This window comes from Carcharodon carcharias, chromosome 13 (assembly GCF_017639515.1).
Source record: "Carcharodon carcharias isolate sCarCar2 chromosome 13, sCarCar2.pri, whole genome shotgun sequence".
NCBI classification, from domain to species: Eukaryota; Metazoa; Chordata; class Chondrichthyes; order Lamniformes; family Lamnidae; genus Carcharodon; species Carcharodon carcharias.
Genome location: NC_054479.1, coordinates 91,735,553 through 91,753,613, shown reverse-complemented (window position 1 = coordinate 91,753,613; position 18,061 = coordinate 91,735,553). Strand labels below are relative to the sequence as shown.

The following is an 18,061-nucleotide window of genomic DNA, read 5'->3' as shown; positions in this document are numbered from 1 at the left end:
AAAGCAAATGAGAGAAGCAAAGAGAGAGTATGAGGAGAGACTGGCAGCTAAAAGGGAGTCCAGAAGTCTTCTATAGGCATATAAATAGCAAAATGGTGGTAAAAGGAGGAGTGGGGCCAAATAGGGACCGCAAAGAAATCTACACACAGAGGCAGAGGGAATAGCTGAGGTACAAAATGAATGTACTAAATGAGGCACTTTTTCTCTGTCTTTACCAAGGAAGAAGGAGATGAGCAAATCATGATGAAAGAGGAGTAGTTGAGATATCTGAAGGGTTTAAAATTGGTAAGATGGGACTTTGGATAAGCTGTCTGTGCTTAAAGCTGATAAGGCACCAGGATTGGTTGGGATGCACCCAAGGATACTGAGGGAAGTGAGAGTGGAAATTGTGGAGGCACTGGCCATAATTTTCAAATTTTCCTTCATAATTTTCCAATCTTCCTTAGATACAGGGGTGGTGCCAGAGGACTGGAAAATTGCAAACATTATGCCCTTGTTCAAAAGTGGTGTTCAGATAAGTCCAGCATCTACAGCATCTAGAGATCTGAAGAAGAGTCATACGGACTCAAAACATTATCTCTGTCTCTTTCTCCACAGATGCTGTCAGACCTGCTGAGTTTTTCCAGCATTTTTTGTTTTCGTTCCAGCATCTAAAGGCTGGTTAGTTTAACCTTGGTGGCGGGGAAGTTTTTAGAAATGATAATTTCAGGGCAAAGTTAGTAGTTACTTGGGCAAACGTGGGTTAATTAAGGAAAGTCAGCATGGATTTGTTAAAGGCAAATTGTGTTCAACTAACTTGCTTGAGTTTGTTTGATGAGGTGACAGAGATGGTTGATAAGGGTAATGCTGTTGATGTGATATACACGAACTTCCAAAAGGCATTTCAACAGACTTGTGGCCCTTTGTGGTCTCTAATCAGCTCCATACCACCTTGTAACACCATTTTGCTATTTTTATGCCTATAGAAGATTTTGGATTCCCTTTTAGCTGCCAGTCTCCTCATACTTTCTTTTTGCTTCTTTTATTTGCTTTTTCAATTCCCCTACGGACCTCATGGAATAAAAGGGACAGTGGCAACATGGATATGAAATTGGCTAAGTGCCAGGACTCCTGCTCTTCCTGATATATACTAATGACCTAGATCTTGGTGTACAGGGCACAATTTCAAAATTCGTGAATGATACAAAACTTGAATGAACCATGAGGAGGATAGTGCAGAACTTCAAAAGGACGTAGACAGGTTGTGGAATGCATGTAAAAGTGGTAGATGAAATTTAATGCAGAGAAGTGTGAAGTGATTCATTTTTACAGGAAGAATGCAGAGGCACAATGTAAAATTAAGGGTACAATTCTAAAAGGGTGAAGGAACAGAGGGACCTGAGTGTATATGTGCATAAATCATTGAAGAGGGCAGGGCACGTTGAGAAAGTGGTTAATAAAGCATACAGCATTCTGGGCTTTGTCAATAAGGGCATCAAGTACAAAAGCAAGGAAGTTATATTCAACCTGTATAAAATACTGGGTCAGCCTCAACTGGAGTATTATGTCCAATTCTGGGCACTGCACTTTAGGAAGGATGTAAAGGCATTAGAGAGGCTGCAGGGATGAGGAACTTAAGTTATGTAGAAAGATAAGAGAAGTTGGGACTGTTCTCCTTGGAGATGAGAATGTTGATAAGAGATTTGATATACTCAAAATCATGAGAGTTCTGGACAGGATAGATAGGGAGAAATTGTTCCCATTGACAGAAGGATCAAGAACAAGAGGGCACAGATTTCTTTTTGCAAAAGAAGCAATGGTGACATGAGGAAAACTTTTTCACACACTGAGGAGTTAGAATCTGGAATGCGCTACCTGAGAGTGTGTTGGAGGCAGGGTCAATTGAGGCATTCAAAAGGGAATTGGACCATTAGCCGAAAAGGAAAAAAATGCAGGGCTATGGGGAAAAAGCAGCAGAGTGGCATTGAAACGATGGGCTGAATGGCCTCCTATTGTGCTGTAACCATTTAAGATTCTAATGTCAGCCTCTCTGAACTGTCTAAAATGCCATAGTGACCAGCGTTAACCATTGCTCAAATTGCAACACATGGTCAGATGGGGAGACCATTGATCTCATTCATACTTTCTATGCTTTAGCTACTTGTTGACTCCTACTTTGCAGGCTCCTTAAACATCCAAATCTCTGCTGCCTGTATCATAACACAGCACCAAGTCCTGTTCACCCATAAGCCCCATGCTCGTTGACCTACATTGGCTCCCAGTCCAGCAGTGCCTAAATTTTTTATTTTATTCTTCCATGGGATGTACAGGGCATCAGCATTTGTTGCCCATCATTAATTGTCCTTGAGAAGATAGAATCATGGATTCGTAGATGTTTACAGCACAAAAGGAGGCCATTCGGCCCATCATGTCCACCCTGGTCAACAAAGATCTGACTACACTAATCCCATTTTCAACACTTGGCCCCTAGCCCTGGAGACTATGGCAACACAAGTGAACATGTAAATACTTCTTAAATGTTACAAGAGTTCCTGACTCAACCATCCTTTCAGGCAGTGAGTTCCAGACTCCCACCACCCATTGGTTAAAAAAATTTCTCCTCAACTCCTCTCTTAGCCTTCTACCTCTTACCTTATATCTATGCCCCCTGGTTATTGACCCCTCTACAAAAGGAAGAAGCGCCTTCCTATCTATGCCCCTCATAATCTTATACACCTCTATCAGGTCTGCTCTCAACCTTCACTGCTCCAAGGAAAACAACCCCAACCTATCCAACCTTTCCTCATACCTCAGACCCTCCAGCCCAGGCAGCATCCAGGTAAACCTCCTCTGCACCCTCTCCAGTGCAGTCACATCCTTCCTATAATGTGGTGACCAGAACTGCATGCAGTATTCCAGTTGTGGCCTAACCAGCGTTTCATATAGTTCCAGCATAAACTCCCTGCTCTTGAATTGTTGGTGATGTTGGTGATCCACCTTCCTGAGCTACTGTAGTCCATTCTGCAGCAGTTTGGTACAATTGAACACAGAGATAAAAACAAAAAACTATGGATGCTGGAAATCCAAAACAAAAACAGAAATATCTGGAAAAACTCAGCAGGTCTGGCAGCATCGGCAGAGAAGAGTACAGTTGACGTTTCGAGTCCTCATGACCCTTCAACAGAACTAAGTAAAAATAGGAGAGGGGTGAAATATAAGCTGGTTTAAGGTTTTGTGGGGGGGAGAAGGGTTAGGATCAACCACCTCCCCCCCACCTTTAAACCAGCTTATATTTCACCCCTCTCCTATTTTTACTTAGTTCTGTTGAAGGGTCATGAGGACTCGAAACGTCAACTGTACTCTTCTCCGCCGATGCTGCCAGACCTGCTGAGTTTTTCCAAGTATTTCTGTTTTTGTTTTGGTACAATTGAATGCCTTGCTAGGAGGACAGTTAAGAGTCAACCACATTGCTGTGAGCCAGACTGGTTAAGGACGGCAGATTTCCTCCCCTAAAGGACATCAGTGAGCCAGATGGGCTTTTATGATAATTGATGATAGTTTTATGGTCACCATTACTGACACTATTCATTTCTAGATTTTTTAGTTAATTGCTTTTTTGGTTAATTAATTGAATTTAAATTCCTCCAGCTGCCATGGTAGGATTTGAATCCATGTCTCCAGAGTATTAGCCTGGGCTTCTGGATTACTAGCCCAATAATGTTACAACTTGGCCATTATTTCACCAAATTGTAAAATTCTGCTGAAGTGACTGAAGAAGAGTTATATGGACTTGAAACGTTAACTCTGTTTCTCCGTCCACAGATGCTGTTAGACCTGCTGAGTTTTTCCAGCATTTTCTGTTTTTGTTTCAGATTTCCAGCATCCGCAGTATTTTGCTTTTATGTAAAATTCTCATCCTTGTTTTCAAACCTCTCCTTGCCTCATCCCTGTAACCTCCTCCAGCACTTAAAGATCTCTGTCTTCCTCCAATTCTGGTCTCTTGTCCCTGTTTGCCTTGCTGCCTAGGCCTTAAACTCTGTAATTCCCTCCCCAATTTTGCCCTCCTTTTTACCTCTCACTCTTCTGTTAAGATGCTCCTTCTCTGACCATGCTTTCGATCGTATGTCCTAGTATTTCCTTACATGGCTCAGTGTCATATTTTGTTTGATAATGCTCCTAGGAGATAGCTCAGAATTTTTCCTATGTTAAAGGTGCTCTATTAATGGAGGTTGTTGTTGGTTATCAGTCTCCTGAAATGATGCCAGAATATGTTCACAGCCGTAAGCTGCAACAGACAAGTCTTGTTATAAAATGTAATAGACATGCAAAGTTATGGCTTTCAAAACTATTGACCTTCTGCCTCATCTTGCTCTGCTTAATTCAGATCTAACCCATTAATGTTTTTGCTTTTTTTGTTTGTAAGCAGTAAATCAATGGCTTTTAGCTCATGAGTAGGCCTCACTGCACTGCTCTTTACGTCAGGAATTGTATTGCTCAACTAGTCTGTTCTTTCCAATCAAAAGCAGCAACCTTCAAATATAATGATGTGAATTGTGATGCCTTTCAGCAGTCACCATGGTAACCCAATGTTAAGGCTTAGAGAACTGAATGAAACCATCCAGAAATGCAGCAAGTAAAGTCTGAAATTGATCCTCTGATGTTTTTGATAAATGTGCGCATTCATTGCGTACTCTTGGGTGACGAAATACCTTCCTCGCCACCACCCACGACCCCCAACTATCCATGGTGTAACAAATGCCAGAAAATCTGAACTGAAGAAATAGTTACAGAATCTGACAAAGGAAAAAGCCCTAATTAGTTACGGTAATATATTTGGGGCCATTTGAAAATATTGGTTATAAGAAGGTGCTGACTTATTATTCAGGATTTCCCTAGTACTGTACCTGGGCACAGCTTCCATTGGTATGTGTTTTCTATTCTTTGTTTCTCAGTATCTCACACCCTTGCAAACATCGTGTTTAGGATTGTATGTCATTGGATAAACAAATTTCACCATTATATTTCAGTCTTGTTGCAACTGGGGTTTTATAAATATTCCCTCCCTTTCCAGGGCTCTACACACACTCTGCTTGGAGCTTATGGCCTCCCCTGAGGCAGGGTTGGTGTTAGGAGGGTCATTTAATGGGGGGGGGTGTGTGCATGCGTGGCAGTGGGATCCCTGCAGTCTTCCCGCTTCTGCCTCCATTAAGTCCAGATTGGGAAGGTCCAAGGAGGGCTTGGGTCCCTCGTTGATTCTGGGCCTCGGATGGGTGTATTACCAGCAGCAACCACCTCTTCCTCAGTGGCACTGCCAAGCAATTCACAACTGCTGGCCTCTGATTGGCCAACAGTCTTGAGGTGGGATTTCCACCCCTGGGGTTGTTAAGCCTGGGGGAAAGGCTTTCCACTGCCCACTTAAGTGGCACTGATTGGCAATGAATTTGGTGAGCCCTCCCAAAAGTAGGCGACACGGGTTTCTCGCTGGCTCCAAGCTGGCGGGTGAGGTTCCCCTCGGCCACATTAAATTCCACCCTGTGAGTGAGCAGTGTCTCTTGTGACTTAGAGCGCACATCCATTTCTCAGTAACAGGGCACATTGTAATGTATACAGGCTTCGATTGTCTTGAATGTATAAATCTCAGATTCAGGGAATGGCTGGTACAGACTAAAATCATGACAGTGTTTATTTATACCCAAACCAAAAAAGTTACTTAAAAAAGGCATCATTACCAGAGATCTACATCTTTAGCTCTGCAAAAGGTGGTTTTTGGACAAAGCACTGAGAATAAAAATTGTTCTTTGCTGTTTAAATTTTTTCAGAACTGGCAGAGAACGTATCTCCAGCTTCTTCTCTGGACTGTATTTTTGGCCCTAAGTGTAAAGGCAATTCATTTATTGAGGTACAGCAATGCCACTTGGTGCTTCAAACTGTAAAATTTCTATATTTTGCATATAACATTTTTGGTAAACCAATACATTGCACACTTAAAATGGAACGCTGTCAGCTACCTTACAGAAACAAATCTTTGCTTCTGGTATAGGCAAAGTGAAATAATAGAACAGCCCTCTCTCGGACTTGGGGACTTGTATCATATCTTGCTTTTAAACTGACTTCCCAGCTGAACTTGAGAGTATCACCAATTCCAAAACACAGCTGACAATGAAGCTCCATTGGCCTGGCTGACTGGAAAACAATCAGCTCTGAACTCCAGGCAACCATGTTATCCATACCAACACTGGCAAAATGCTAGACAGTGCTCCTGACAAAAGGCCCTTTGGTTTTTATTTTAAGTCTAATTCTGGGAGTCCAGAAATTGTTGAGCCAGTTCACAGCATTTGCATTGGTAGGTTTGGTTTCTATGGATCACTGGCAGATTTATTGATCCAGCTTTACGGCAGATTTGTAAACCGGATTTCACATTGCTAAACTTGCAGATGGGGTAGCAGCGTTATTTGAGACCTCGGGTGGGCGAGGACTGGGGTGGTGTTGATGGTAGTCAGCCCTGTCCTTTCGCGAGTTGCAAAAGAAGACCCAGGTAGGGGCTCCATGACCACGGCTAGGAATCATGGCCAAAGGCAGAGCCAGCTGCTTGTCGGTGGTAATGACAGAAAAGCTGGAACCCGAAGGAAGAACGGCTGCTTACAGATGAGAATTCTTTGGGAAGAGGACTTGTGTCTCCTTTGAGTACACAAGAAGAAGGCAACGGGAAACCACCTCATGCATTATTTTCTCTAGACATGTTGCTCATCAAATTTGAAAATGTGAGGCTCCCATGAGTGACAGGACCACGAGGCATGGAGAAAGGAGCAGAGTACCGTCCTTAGGCAGATCACCACCACAAATCGGCAGGATCATTTCAGTTTGCTGTTATGTGATCCATCAAATATTCCATTCCAAGTCGATGAACATTAGGTAGGTCGTATAACTGAAGACCAATGTGACGGTGATTATTTTAATAGCCCAGGAAGAATTTCTACTCTCAGGAACCAGCTGCTTGATGAGCGCCCCCTAGAGTCTGTTTAAGTGACCAGTCTGAAACGTTCGAAAGCTCAGCCATACAGGAGCAGGTATCAAGGTTACAGCTGACTGAGAATTCAGAGAAATGTTTTTTGTGTTCATACTCAATCTAACAGTGGCAAGGGCCATTAACATTGCAATGAGCAACATTCAGTAGCAACCTATCAACTTATGTGGATCAATGGGAATTTCTTATGAATGTCTGTGACATTCTGCCAGCCGATATCATTTTAAATGGAACAATACCCATTTTCAACTGGATGCTTGATGCTTTTAAAAGCTCTGTTTAATTATTCCATCAACAGAAGTCAATTTTTTAACACATCACTCAGTTGCCTAAGATGTAGCTGATTTCACAAACTATGGAAACCATTCTCCAAGAAAAAGAATTGTTCCCTCGTGCAGTTTGCAGGATTATCTAATAACATACAGTTCACTTATAATACCATAACTTTTGCAAGATTCCCCAAAGAGCTTACCCTGCAATGAAAGGAAAAGCTTACCTAACCAAGATCCAGTAATAACCCCTAAAGAGGATCAACGCTACAGTGAAGGAAAAATCTAATACAGCTTGGAGAGAAGGATTGAGAAAAGCCAATTACTATGAAGGCTCATTGGTGCCCTCCATTTTCGAATAAGATGGTGATGTCCTCGGGTTCATGGGAGAACTGAAGTATGAATACTAAATAAAAACAAAATGCTGCGGATGCTGAAAATCTGAAATAATAAGAGAAAGCATTGGAGAAACTCAGCAGGTTGGGCAGCATCTGTGAAGAGAGAAACAGAGCTACCATTTTGAGTCTAATATGACTCTTCTTCATAACTGCTGCCAGATCTGCTGAGTTTTGCCAGCACTTTCTGTTTGCATGAATACTAAATAATAAAAATTACAAGTAATTTGAGTTAGGATTTGGGATGTGAATGAATTATTTTAAGCTTGAGTTCCAAAGCCATTTTATTGAAAGCAGATGTAAGTAACCGGTTAAATTGTACCATATTTCATCCTTTTTTTCACTTCTTTATTCATCTTGGTTCACACTTGACCATTGGTGGATCAATGGGAAAACTAATAAGAAGGATAGGATGCTACTAGACATGTTCTTACTCCAAATAGTGGAATTAGCTAATTTATTTTAATGAGCATTAAACAGGCTGAATGATATGTAATGGATATGGAAATTTATCTGAATTAAAACTAGAGTTTATACATTTCATTTATCAAAGACTACGTAAAGGCTTGATGCATTTTCTTGGGCTACTGTTGATGTATCAGTGTATTAACATTCCTAATTTTCTTTCAGTCTTCAGGCACAAGCGTCACTGTCGATATAGCTGTGATGGGTGAGGCCCATGGACTAATTACAGACCTTCTGGCTGATCCATCCCTACCTCCCAATGTCAGTACCTCCTTGAGGGCTGTCAGCAATCTCCTCAGCACACAACTGACCTTCCAACCCATCCACAAGCCAAGAATAAACCCATTAGTGTCATTCAGTGAGTCCTACGCTGGCTCTGACTCCGAAGAATGCCCAGGAGAGAAGCTCGCTATCCCAAAGGTACACCTAGAAATGTTCACTTCCATTTCCCATAGAGGTCATTTGTTGGTTAGCACCAGTCTTCACATGTTTTAGTCATATGATGTTTGTGTTTCTCCTCCTACAATCTAACAAATCTATAGTTTGCTCATACACAGCAGCCTTAAATTAGAAACGCTGTGGAAATTCAAGAATTCTAATACCTGGCAGCGATGGCAATCCTGAGGAAAATATGTGGCAAAGTCAGAATTCTCCAGACCTTGCTTGAATCCTGCCTGTCAGCTCGTTGTCCATTTCTGGCAGAAAGTGATAACTGGACAGAGGGGGGGATGAAAATTAGGTGACTGCTGCACCAAATTGGAGGGGCTATTCTAGGGCCTCATAGCTAGCAATAATGGGGGTGGGGAGTTAAGGGAACTGGGGACAACAGAAGCCTATACTTTTATTATAGGGTCTGAACGGGTACTCCTGTTCCACTGGGCCCCAGCAAAAAAGTTTCTTTCCATGTTGCTCACTAGCTTCTCAACAGATTCATTGTTGGGGATCTAGAAGCGATAACAACAGGTGCTCCCCTCAGGCATGAGATAAAATTCCACGGGGGCCCCTGGTGTGTCACAGCGGGTAGAGAATCTCTGTTAGGTATTTGTGTGGACAGGATTGTGGTGAAGTGAGCTGAGGGGACTGAGGAACTTTAGTTATGGGTTGATCTCACTGAAGCTGAGGAGCCACCTGATGCCAAAGGCTAAGGGAGGATTCTCAATGAAGAAGTTAATGTGGGGCTTGAGTGAATGGTAAGTGACAGTTTTGCAACAACTGTTTGTGGTTAGCTCAGTTGGTTAGATGGCAAGAGTGTGGTGCAGAATGATGCCAACAGCATGGGTTCAATCCCTGTATTAGCTCTGGTACTTCATGGAGATCTGCCTTCTTCTCTTGCCCCTCACTTGATGTGGAGTGGTGCCTGTTGAGCTATAAAACTAATTTGTATCAATCTCATGGAGAGAGATTCCAATGGTCCTTCATGGACTATGGATAATTACCAATTTGCTGGGTCAACAACAACCTAGCCAATGAGCCATGAAGGAACTGCTGGAGTCTGCAAACACTATCGTTGCTTATCGTTTATGTGGAGCCAAGAGGCCCACAGCCATACTGCGGGCCCTGCCTGCCTGTTTGTAGCTTTCCCCTTAGGCTCAGCACAGCTCTCCCAAGATATATCTGCGGACCAGTTTGGTGTTGGGACATTTGTTCTCCTGTGAATAGTCAGGCATCCCGACACAGCTCACTGCTTTCATGTGGATGAGGCCCAAGGCTTGGTTTCCAATGAGATTGTGCTGACCTCTTTCAGATGCACATTCAGGTAGAAATTTGTGAGGGGGTGGGGGAGTAAAAGAATACTAGAGATTTAGTATGTGCATCAATGATTTAAACTCTATGTGGATCTATGATAATTGCATTGAAGAGCTTGATTCTAGCAATCTGCTACATGTCCAGTAATCGGTTGCACATACAAATGTGATCAGAACTGGCCAACAGTGGGAGCCATTTCTAGGCGAAAGATTTTATAGAATTGAACAGGGAAAAGGCAATGGATACAACAAGGTCATTATGGTTGATTAACTTCCTCCTTTGAGATGATTCAACCAATGGAGTCCTAGATTCTATAGAACAGATTTCATTCTTTGTGAGGACAGCCATTATGTATGATGAAAATACTGTTTAAAACAATTATTAAACTTAACTAGATTGGTGGTTATCAAACCATCAGACAGAGGGACCTGTGGATTTATAATAGGAAATTTAATGAAAAATACATGAGTATCCCTTTATCACAGTCTTGGATAAACTGAAGAACTATTCTATATAATTTAATTTAATCAACTGTTTATTCTATTTACAAATTTGCTGCATTTTTCATTGTTTACTATACTTTAAGGTGTAATGAAAAAGATCTGTTTTCGTGATATTTGATTTGTAATTGTTATTTTACTCCAAAAAGATAGAAAAGCATTTACTGAAGAGCTCACTTTTGGAAGAACCAACAAACTACAATGGCCTTTGTCTGGGATATTGTACTTCCATACTTCTGCCTTTAGGACTGAGCTGAATTATCTTAAGATTATATTGTTCACGCACTTAGTTTTTTAATCATGCTTGTTGCTGATTTCAGCTGGGCCTACTGAATTTATTTGATCCCTTTATTTCCTTCAGCGACTGAGGAGAAGCCTGCCTCCGGGACTATTGAGACGGATCTCGTCCACATGGACAACCACAACTTCCGCCACTGGTCTGCCAACCATGGAGCCTGGGCCTGTCAGGAGGGACCGCAGTGCAAGCATCAAGCCCTCTCATGAGGCACCATCAGGCAGGTATGCAGAGCTTCGTAAGCTTTGGCATAAAATCTACTGTGGTACTAAATCCTGTGACCAATGGAGCCCCAATGGGTTTTAATGTAGAAAGATATTGTCTGGGAGGTTCCCAGTGTCCGGGAAATGGTTTGTTTAAACAAAGGGAAAAGGTGTCTTTTGGCAAAATGGAGGCGGCGAAGGTTTTACTATGTTGGTTAATATCTTACTCAAATATTTCCACCAAACACGACGCTGTTACCAACAAGGCTAACTAAGTGCTTGGTTGTATCTTGAGGGTAATTAAAAGACTTTCTTCTACCTTGTACACGTCATCAGGAAACAGGGCCAGCGTGAAGAATTCATGGGGCCCTAAGCACCAAAAAATTCAAGGACCTCCCTCACACAATCCTCTTTCCCACACCAAACCCCCTCCTCGCCCCATCCCAACCACAAACCATCCATCATTAAAATACAAATTTGCAATAAAATGCCTAAAATATTAAATACTCAACCCTGTGAAGAGCTGTAGAGTGATGTCTTCTTCCCCCTGCTCCAGTGGCATCATCCTGATCTGCTCACAGGCTTCTTCATCCGCTGGAAAATGTAATGCAGTCACAGCCAGATAACAACCAAGCTTATGCCCCTCCTTCCACCCCACACACTCCGACCCCCCTACCCCAAAACACACTGCCCGTGCTCTAATTCCAACATTGCCTGCTGTGCATTCCTAATAACCCAGTCAGCAGGTATCACTGTTTATTTTTACAGTGCGTTATGTCTACAGTTGCCTTCATGGAGCACCCATATTCTGCTGAAACCCCTGGGAATGAGTTTTACAGGTCCATGGTTAATGTGGCCTTGCCGGTGAAACCAAATTTTGGTTTTCTCCGGTTTTGGCTGCCCTACTTTCCAAAAGTTATTGATGCAATGATGGTGACTCGGAAAAAGATTTTCAGATTTAAAGCTTTAAGTTCGGGCAATCAACTTCCATAGGAACCAGGAGTAGACCATTTAGCTCCTCAATGTTTGACCATTCAGGGAGATCATGGCTGATCTGTGATCTAAGCCCATACATCCCCTGCCTTTTCCCTATACCCCTATTTCTGGTTAACAGAAATCTATCAATCACAGATTGAGAGTTGGCATCAACTGCCATTTTCAGAAGAAAGTTCCAAATTCTACGAGCATTTATGTGTAGAAGTGTTTCTTAACTTTACTCATGAAAGAAAAGCAAAATACTGCAAATGCTGGACATCTGAAATAAAAACAAAAAATTTTGGAAATGAAGTTAAGAGAAAAAGAGCTAATGTTTCAGGTCAATGACCTGTTCTGCTGAAAGGTAATCGTAGTGAAATGCCATCACAAATACCAGTAATCAGCCAATTCGATTCACTCCACGTGATATCAAGAAACAGCTGAAGGCATTGATTGCAAAGGCTATGGGCTCTGACAACGTTCTGGCAATAGTACTGGAATATCTACCCTGCCAAGCCCCTTCAGTATCTTGTATGCTTTTTGCATTTATTGTTTTGAAATATTACATTTGAACATGATCGTATTGGCTCGGATTTTGCAGTAGTAATGTTGGTGTTCGCTATCATTGCTCCATTGCAAAAATCCCAAAGTTGCTGTCAGTTATACTATGTTCTGAGCTGGTCCCTCAGCCTGGCACCAGCAGGCAACACACCATGCCAGAGTCTTGATGTTACTTAGAGGGGATGCTACCTGTCCACCAATCATTGATTCACCAAATGACACTTCCCCTCCTCCTCCGTTTGAACTGCCTCCTTCTCCAAGGTGCTACATTCTGGGTGTCCTTCCAACAAAGTTTTGCCTTATCCTCTAAGGCTTCAAATACATTGTGGTTATTGGATAGGTTCTGTGGATCATTGTTCTTTACCTTGCCTGGGTTTCCCTCACTCTGCACGCTGTCTGTCACACCAACCGTGTTCTAAACCTATACCTCTCCATGGGGTTTGACCAACAGCTGGAGCAAACTGTCCAGAAAATGCTTCCCCTCCCTCATTTCTCAGAGTGACTTCTAGTCGCAATCTGCACCAAAGAGATTCAAGATGGTGACACCTTTTGCACATGTGTTCACTTGAGACAGTCTCACGGCCCACAAACCCCCACACTCTGTAGCCCAGACGTACACATGTTCTGTTATATCTTAGTTCATATTGATTCATAGGTAAGATTTATTTATAGATGCTTCTTAGCTTTAAGGCTATTTAACTGTTTAGTTAAAACAAAATACAAACACTAACCACTCAATAATCAACACTAATCAATAAGCTGAATGTTTCTCTATTACTTGCCTCTGCTGCTCCACAGTATCCTGACCGAGGCATCACTTCCAGGTTTTCCCTCTGCTCCTGCTTCGCCCTCTTGCTGCCGGCCCACGTGCACTGTTTAAACCTGATCCCCAGTAAAAGTAAATGTGTCTGTTAGTTAACTCCCTCAAAGAACAAATAAATGTTCAGGCTGCATGTATTGGGGATTTAAAAAAAAAAGAAAGAAATACCTCTTTATACAGCACCTTGCACAACATCACTTCCAAAGCATTTTATAACCAGTGAAATACTTTTCAAGCATAGCCCTGTTGAAATGTAGAAAATGCAGCAGCCAATTTGTACACAACAAGGTCCTACAAACAGCAATGTGTTAAGTACCAGGTAATCTTTTTTTATTTATATATATTCATTCATGGGATGTGAGACTCACTGGCAACGCCAGTATTTATTGCCCATCCCTAATTGTCCTTGAGAAGGTGATGGTGAGCTGCCTCCTTGAACCATGCAGTTTGGAAGGTCGTTCCATGATTTTGAGCCAGTGAAGGAATAGCAATCTAGTTCCATATCAGGATGGTGAGTGGCTTGGAGGGGAACTTGCCGGTGGTGGTGTTCCCTTGCATCTGCTGCTCTTGTCCTTCTAGGTGGTAGAGTTTGTGGGTTTGGAAGGTATTGTCAAATGAGCCTTGATAAGTTGCTGCAGTGCATCTTGTAGACGGTACACACTGTTGTCACTGTGCATCGTTTGGAGGGAGTGAATGTTTAGGTTGGTGAATTGGGTGCCAATCAAGCGGGCTGCTTTGTCCTGGATGGTGTTTAGCTCCTTGAGTGTTGTTGGAGCTGCATTCATCCAGGCAAGTGGAGTGTATTTCAATACACCCCTGATGGGTGGTCAGCAAGCTGTGGGAGTCAGGGTATGAGTTATTCATCTCAGAACTCCCAGCCTGTTGTAGCCCTGCTATTTATATGGCGGTATTATCTGCTTCTGGGATGTTGGTTGAGGGGTAAATATAGTTGAGCACACCGGGAAGAACTCCCCTGCTCTTTTCAAAATGATGCTGTGGGTATCTTTCTATACACTAAGGAGGGGCCTCAGCTTAATGTGTTATCCAAAGGACGGCACCTCTAACAGTGCAACATCCCCTCAGCGCTGCTGTAGATTGTCAACCTTGAAATCTATGCTGAAGTCTCTGGAATGCCTAAGTCAGAGTGCTACCACTGTGGGTGAAATGTTGGTATCTTCATTCAGATAGGTTTTTGTAAGGGCAGATAAAGAAATGCTGCCCTTTCTTCATTAATCCTGATCAACTGGTCTCACATGTAAATTCATGCACTGCTGCTCTGTTCCATCTATTTAGTCTCTACCAGCTTCAGCCCAGTGGCCATGGAATCATTTCATTTTAAGTGCTATTTGCAAGTTATAGGTGAGCCACATGATTTTCAGGAGTCATTTTTGTTTGTGCTCATAATTCAAAGCTTTCTATACATTTCAATTAGCCTTGTGAATCACAAATATTCTAAAAAGCAGAAGGTTCTGTATTGTGAGACTTGCAAGTAAATCATGAATAGTGGTACTGCTCTTGCGCTCTTTTTGAAATATTTTGGAAAAGTGGTGAGTTAGTCCTTATTAAAGTGGAGTTGAGACCACAACCAGATCAGCCAGGTGCTTATCGAATGGTGGATCAAGTTCAAAGGGCCAAATGGCCTAATACTGCTCTTAAGTCCTATGTTCCTATTTCAAAACCATCAGCTCTGCAGCCCTGCATTGTGAACATATTCACAAGCTGCCCCCACATGGCCTGGTGTATCTCCACGCTGTAGTGCAGTAGGTAGGACTGTGCTGTACCCCAGCTGGCTATACTGATGATTCGAGAGTTGAGGCATGTCACAAATATGGGATTTCTGGTATATTTCTTGATGTAAATGGCTAATGTCACATGAACAATACAATACTTTTAAATGGCTGCACATTTAATGTCACCTTGGGTCCACTTGATACATCATTCGAGCTAAATTTCAGAGCTCAGTGTGTTCTTTCGCTTAGCCCCAAGGCATATATATCATTTTTGACATGATGCCACAGAGAAAGTGATTTGCAGTGTGTTCAGTCATAATTTTTACAGTATTTCTAAAGAAATGCAAAAAGGTTTGCCAAAAGCAATCTTTTATGAAGGCAGTGTTTTAAAAGAATTAAATTGATATCTCAGAGTTTGCTACATTTTCATGAAGTAATACTTTGAGTTAGTGAGTATATTTTAATCCATAAATATGAATTGAAAATTAAATTTTACAGGTCTTATGAGAATACTGGTGATGGGGAATTGGTGTTACAAGTGTTATATTTTGTTGCTCATTCACTGTGTAAAGGAGGAATCTGGAGCCAGTCTTTTTTTATCATAGATTTATTCACAAAAGCCAGAGAACACAGGGACAGACTCCCATTACCTCCTCCCCGCACTGGTGGAAACCGGTTCTTATATATACTTAAGAATAATGCCCTAACCTTTCCCCAGTTAGTATCAGCTGCTCTCGCTTGCAACTAGAGCATGCACTTCATTGTGACAGGACTGCAACATCAACAAGGACTGGTTATAATGAGTAACCTGTAGTCTCCTTCAGCCAGTCATCTCTGCATTCCTTAAATTCTGGCTTCCTATGCATCCCCAATTTCCTTCACCCCACCATTGATGGCCACGCCTTCTGCTACTTGGGTCATACATTCTGGAATATTCTCCATAAACTTCTCCTCTCTACCCATCCCATTTCCCTTAAGGGGCTTCAAACCTCCCCCTTTTTCTAAGCTTTTGGCCATCTGTGCTAATATATCCTAATGTGGCCCAGCATCAAATTTCATTGATTACGCTCCTGTAAAGCACCTTGAGCATTTTACTACATTAAAGGCGCTGTATAAATGCAAGCTGCTGTTGCCTATTGTCTGTTGAGAGCAGTAAAATAGACGCTGAGTCAAGAACACAAGATCCAGAAACACATTGATGCCCAAGACATATGCAATTATAGTGAACAATAAACTGAAATTGGCACTTGAGAATTTCCTTTCCTTGTTTGATGTAGAATCCAATACACTTTTCATTATTGTTCCTTGGGATGTGGACAACAATGGCAAAGCAGTATTCATTGCCCATCGCTAGTTGCCACAAGAGCAGCCAAATAGTGTGGGATTGCAGTCATGTGTAAACCAGAGCATGAGAAGTAACAATTCATCTTCACTGAAGGATCTTTGTGAACCAGTTGGGTTTTTACAATCCAGGCAATTCCTGCTATTAGCCCCAAAGTTAACAGATCTATGAAATCCAGTTTCCCAATTTGTCATTGTGGGATTTGGACATTTATGTTTTTTATTGTCAGTCTATACTTAGCTCCATTGATAAACTGCTCACAATTTCCATGCTTGTACTCTTGGTTTATTAAGCTTGAAGCAGCTTGAATTAATGCAGAAAGAGTGTTGTGGCAAACCTCTTTGATTATTAATCTTGAGTTGCTATTTTCAATAGAAAACTATAATGCGTATAAGTTAAGGTCTACAACTTGTGTTTGGAATGACGAGGAAACTGTCAGCACTCACGGTCATTAATGGACAGAAAATTCTGGCATCACATGTGTACGGTTAAATGTAGGAATCAACAAGTTGCTGTCAGTGATACCCTGTTCCTCCATGGAGTGCGCTGTTGTGGTCTTCACAGATGGATCAACACAAGAAATACTGATTTGAAGTGAAGCTTAATCTATTTGCCCACTATTATTTTGAAAACCAATGACAATCTTAAGCCTTGTTCAATCAGGCAAAACTGAGTTTTGAATAGTTTACTAAGTCACAACTGCTGCTGAACAATCTCTCTGGTCCTAAAAAAAAATTATTTTATAAATGTGTACTCTTATTCCTCAGAAGAATGTTTAAAAATTGTTGACCTTTTAAAAATTAATATATTTTTTGAAGATTGTTTTGATATTTATCTTCTTTAATCCCATATGTATATTCCAATCTTTATTTTGTTTCCTGGACAATTATTTTAATGTAAATTATATTATCTGCTTCTTACTTTCTGTTTTGCTGTTCATGAGAAACCTTTAATCTGATCAGTTGATCAGCCTGCTTGCTGCCTACCCTGTTAATACCACACATCTCCTTGAGATGGCTTCAAATTCAAAGTGGCATGGGAAAAGAGGAATTCGATGCTCTAGAGACCTCAAAATGTACAGGCAGTTTTTTTATAAGGTCAGCGGCAAATTCAGGCCAGCACCCTCAGACACAAGTTTTAAGTTAACCTTTTGGTCAAAGAGACGTTTATTTAAAAACATGCAAAGAATTTGGTCGATGGAAATCAGCGATCATTTTGAAACAGCTCAGACTCACCAGAGGTGTTCATGCAGACTCTTTTTTCAATGGTAGCATAGTTGCCTCCTAATGAAATGTCTTTGTATTCAAGTGTCGCTCCAAATATTTCAGCGTGAAGCCTTGTTCACACTTCACTACAGTACTTGAGGGAGTGCTGAGGACTATCTCTCAGATGAAATGTCAAGCCTGTTTGCCCCCTCAACTAGACATTAAAGATTCCTAAGCTGTTCAAAGAAGAGCAGGATATCTCTTCTGGTGTCCTGCCAACATTATTAAAAGCAGATTACCTGGTCATGAGCACATTGCTGTTTGTGTGATCTTGTTGTGTGCAAATTAACTACCACATCTACATTACAACAATGATTACACATAGTTGGTTGCAAAACACTTTCTGAGGCTGCAAAAGGTATTATATGGATGCAAGTGCTTTTTTCTTATTGAATTAATACGAAAGATGTTTAAAATAGAGAGGAAATGTGAGGGATTAAAAATTAATCTCGCAAATTGTTTTCATTTAAATAAATACCTAGCTCTTCAATA

The 18,061-nt window shown here is 41.5% G+C and overlaps 1 protein-coding gene across 2 annotated transcripts in view; it reads left to right on the top strand.

Annotated features, from left to right (window-relative positions):
• Window positions 1-18,061, top strand: part of pde3a (phosphodiesterase 3A, cGMP-inhibited) — a 470,038-nt gene that overhangs the window by 371,031 nt on the left and 80,946 nt on the right. For both annotated transcript variants that reach the window (XM_041202491.1, XM_041202490.1), the window contains 2 exons: window positions 8,298-8,552; window positions 10,740-10,897. In XM_041202491.1, coding sequence (XP_041058425.1) covers window positions 8,298-8,552; window positions 10,740-10,897 — 413 coding nt within the window. The remainder of the gene's footprint in view (window positions 1-8,297; window positions 8,553-10,739; window positions 10,898-18,061) is intronic.